This window comes from Epinephelus fuscoguttatus, linkage group LG16, assembly GCF_011397635.1.
Source record: "Epinephelus fuscoguttatus linkage group LG16, E.fuscoguttatus.final_Chr_v1".
Taxonomy (NCBI): domain Eukaryota; kingdom Metazoa; phylum Chordata; class Actinopteri; order Perciformes; family Serranidae; genus Epinephelus; species Epinephelus fuscoguttatus.
Genome location: NC_064767.1, coordinates 12,865,276 through 12,868,797, shown reverse-complemented (window position 1 = coordinate 12,868,797; position 3,522 = coordinate 12,865,276). Strand labels below are relative to the sequence as shown.

Genomic DNA, 3,522 nt, shown 5'->3' with positions numbered 1-3,522 from the left:
TAACCTAATCCCCATACACATTTATTATTATTATTATTATTATTATCATTATTATTATTATTATTATTATTACTGTTGTTGTTGTTGTTGTTGCTGCTATTTTTTTAAATATACAAATTGATGGAACTGATGATTGCATTCAAACAAAATGGTAGTATATTCATATATTGGAAAGGTATTGTAGACAACTGTGTGGAAAAATTAAGTGAAAACTGTGTATTTAACTGATTAAAAATATTCTAAAAAAAATATCAAAATTACTTTGTTTTTGGATTTTATTGTTATTAACATTATTTCAAATATTATTAAATATTTAAGCACTTGACCTAGTGTGTTTTTCGTGATGAGCTGCTCATCAAAAATTAATTCAAAAAGCATACTGTGCAAAAACTAACCAAAACATTCATAACAAAAGGGTCAGGAGTCATGAATACTGTAGCACAAATATAGAAATTTATTTTTTTGAATGGGATGTACATGACACACACCTTCAAGTTAGATGAAATGCTGGGGCACAGACCTTTCTTCACAGTGAGAAAAAAATAGATTATTCAAGAAAGAAAAATCTTGATTCCAGCCACACATACTGTACACTCATCAAAAAAATTGCACTTGTTAAAACAAGCAAATAATATAAACATCTGGTCTTCAATCATTCCTTTTTTCCACATACTGCATCCACCCCAAATTCCCCAACACCTCCCCTGTTCGAGACAACCAATCACGTGCAGAGTCTCTCTTGCGGCACATCTGTTGATAGCAGCTCTGTTTCTCAGCAAATTCACCTCAATATTACATCATCAAAACATTTTACATCAGAGATGTGCAATTTACATGGAGGGAAAGAAAGGGCTGCATGACTCAAAATTTGAAAATTAAGGCCATTTTGAATCATGTTTGATTATTTTCTCATTTGAGGGTGCAAAAGTTTAGTGTGCATTTTTCATTAGAAATAAATCAGCTATGTGTCTTTTAGTAGAGAAGCATTTTGTCGCCATGCACTCCTGGACTTTCCCTTCAATATGAAGGATTTAATCAGCTCCATTTCCACTTCTTCAGTTTACAGACATCACATTGAGAGGGACATCTCAATCAGTGCATATTTAACCATGACATCAGGCCCTCAAAAGGGGCTTAACATTTGTTGTGGGCTGTACAAATAGTCTGCATTTTAGTGGGAAGGCACATCAATATTTTACAAAAGAGGAATCTGAAACATGATAGATTTTTCCCATTATCCCTCATCCTCCAACCACTGATCATTAGGTCTCTCAGACCAAAATGACCCCCATACAGCAAAAAGCAGGTCAGTTGAACACTTTACAGTTAGGTTTCTGTCTGGTTTGTACACTTCCTCTGCTATAAAAGCAGAGGCTGTTTGCTTCAGTTTACTTTCTGGCTGAGAGCCAGTCTAAGCTCAAACCCACAGCTGGATTTGCACTGAATGCCCCGTCAGTGTCCATTATCTTATTTTGATGCCATTTCAGCAACCATTTAGAGGTTTTCACCAGTAAGGCACGGTGTTTTCAATCTGACCCCAGCTCTGCCAGCCGGGGAAGAGTCCGCTGGACATGCGTGGGCTGCCAAACTGATCGAACTCCATCTCCAGCACTTTGACACCCCCGTTTTTGTGTTCTGCATCCTTCTTCTGCCCAACAGAAGTTGGGGGCGTAGTAATACTCAGGTCCTGTCCGTTCCAGCCAGCATGCTGGATAATGTAGTTTTTGCCATCGTTATTGTCCCAGAAGGTCTGGCCCTGGGCTTTATAGCAGATGCAGAACTCGACACGATTCTGTGGTTGGATGACGGCTGGCAGCTCCAGGACGAATGTAAAGGTGTCAGTATCCTGACAGCTGTAGACGTTGTTCATGAAGGTGCAGTCGATGTCAGTGAAGCTTGCCCATGAGTCGAAGGTGGCACGCAACTGCACCATCTTCTCAAACCCCATGTTCCGGACCTTGATGGTGCCGGTCAGCGAGCGTTCCTGCAGTGAGCAGTTCTCCAAGCAGACTGAATTTTTAATCAGGCGGTTCCGGAAATCCAGATAGTCGGCTGAGGGCTGTTTAAAGTCCAGCGCCAAACTGCGAACTGAACTGATCTTAAGATCCATTGTGGCTGTTTCAAGGTCTGTCATGTCAAACTGCAGTTCCTCACTAATTCCCCTTCTCTTGTTTTGATATGGCTCATCGTCAAACTTGGAGAAGACATGGATGGCGGTGAGTGACATTCCCTTCGAGTCTGCGAACACCACCTTCTTCTTGCTGGCCTTATTGTTGTTCCAGCCCACACAGTTGCCATCATCCACTGCTTTCTGCTGGCTGCTGAGGCAGGGTCGCAGCGGCTTGTAGAGCTGCTGGTTGCGGCTGTGGGTGGTGGACTGGTTAACCCGGTTCTTGGCCCTCTGGAGCTCCTCGTAGGAGCTGAGGAAACCACGCAGGGGAGGTGGAGAGTGGCTGATGTAGAATCTCATAGCCACGTCCATCGGCATTACTGGACCAGGCATTGCTGATGGACTGAAAGACCTGAGCACACTGAGGGAGGGAGAGCAGAAGAGAAGAAGGGAGGTGGTGTGAGAGGGAGGGAGGGTGGGGGAAGAAATGTGACGGAGCAGGAAAAGAAAGACACAGACGGGGAGAATTAGAACTGTGGCTTCACTTTTTCTACTTTAAAAAAGTTCTGCCTTGATGTAACACGTTACTTCTGCAATCAGGAAGACAGCGGTACTTTGCAATGTCTGCACATAATGTCCCCATCTCGCAAATTATGGGTTTTACAATGGCTCAACTTTGCAGATAAATTTAATTACATTTAGACTCTGTTTAAAAATCTACACATGAAAACATGAAAAATGATACAGATCTAAATGTTACATCTCAGCATGACGCACTTTTGCAAGAATCAAAACTTGTTCTGATCCTTACCTTGCAGCACTCATGAAGTAAAGAAATAAACTGTTCCAAGGAGGATAAAACTCTTTTTTTTTTTTAAAGTTTTCGGCCCCTTCGACTTCTCTCTACAGATTATCTTTTCTCTCAAAGTGCATGCTGTGGTCACGCCTCCTTCTCTTCCACCTCTCTCTTGCTCTTCCTGTCTTACAGTGCAGGGGTTTGCTCAGCACTCAGGGATTTCAACTGCCACATCGAGACAATTTGCATATGCTGAAATATGGTTCCTCCAACAGCCAATGAAAAGTTAGTGAAATCCCTTGCCAACCAATCGGCACAGACTTGCCCTGGCTGACAGCCAGCTGATAGGGGAGTGTCGCCTGCATGGGCCTCATGGTTGGGATGCCTCAGGCTGTTGCCTCAGCTGCTATTTGAGAAACATGACAGACCCCTGCTGGTGCTGGGATGATATTCACATTAGTCACTGCGGATTGCTGCTTGAAGCCTCTGGCTCTTCATGACTGGGATTCCCACACTGAATCACGGCAAGATTATTTTTGCCCCGGTTACTTTGTCACTGCTTGGCACTGAGTGTAACTTATTAGAAAAGATAATGAGTTACGGGAAGAAGAGTTGT

General features: G+C 42.6%; 1 protein-coding gene across 1 annotated transcript; it reads right to left on the bottom strand.

The window, feature by feature from the left end:
* Positions 1-431: 431 nt before the first annotated feature.
* On the bottom strand, positions 432-3,114 carry LOC125903674 (protein phosphatase 1 regulatory subunit 3C-B-like). The gene is made up of 2 exons (XM_049600734.1): positions 2,922-3,114; positions 432-2,531 (listed from the first exon to the last, which is right to left on the bottom strand). The coding sequence occupies exons 1-2, from the start codon at positions 2,933-2,935 to the stop codon at positions 1,505-1,507; spliced, it is 1,041 nt and encodes a 346-aa protein (XP_049456691.1). The 5' UTR covers positions 2,936-3,114; the 3' UTR covers positions 432-1,504.
* Between the last annotated feature and the right edge of the window lie 408 nt (positions 3,115-3,522).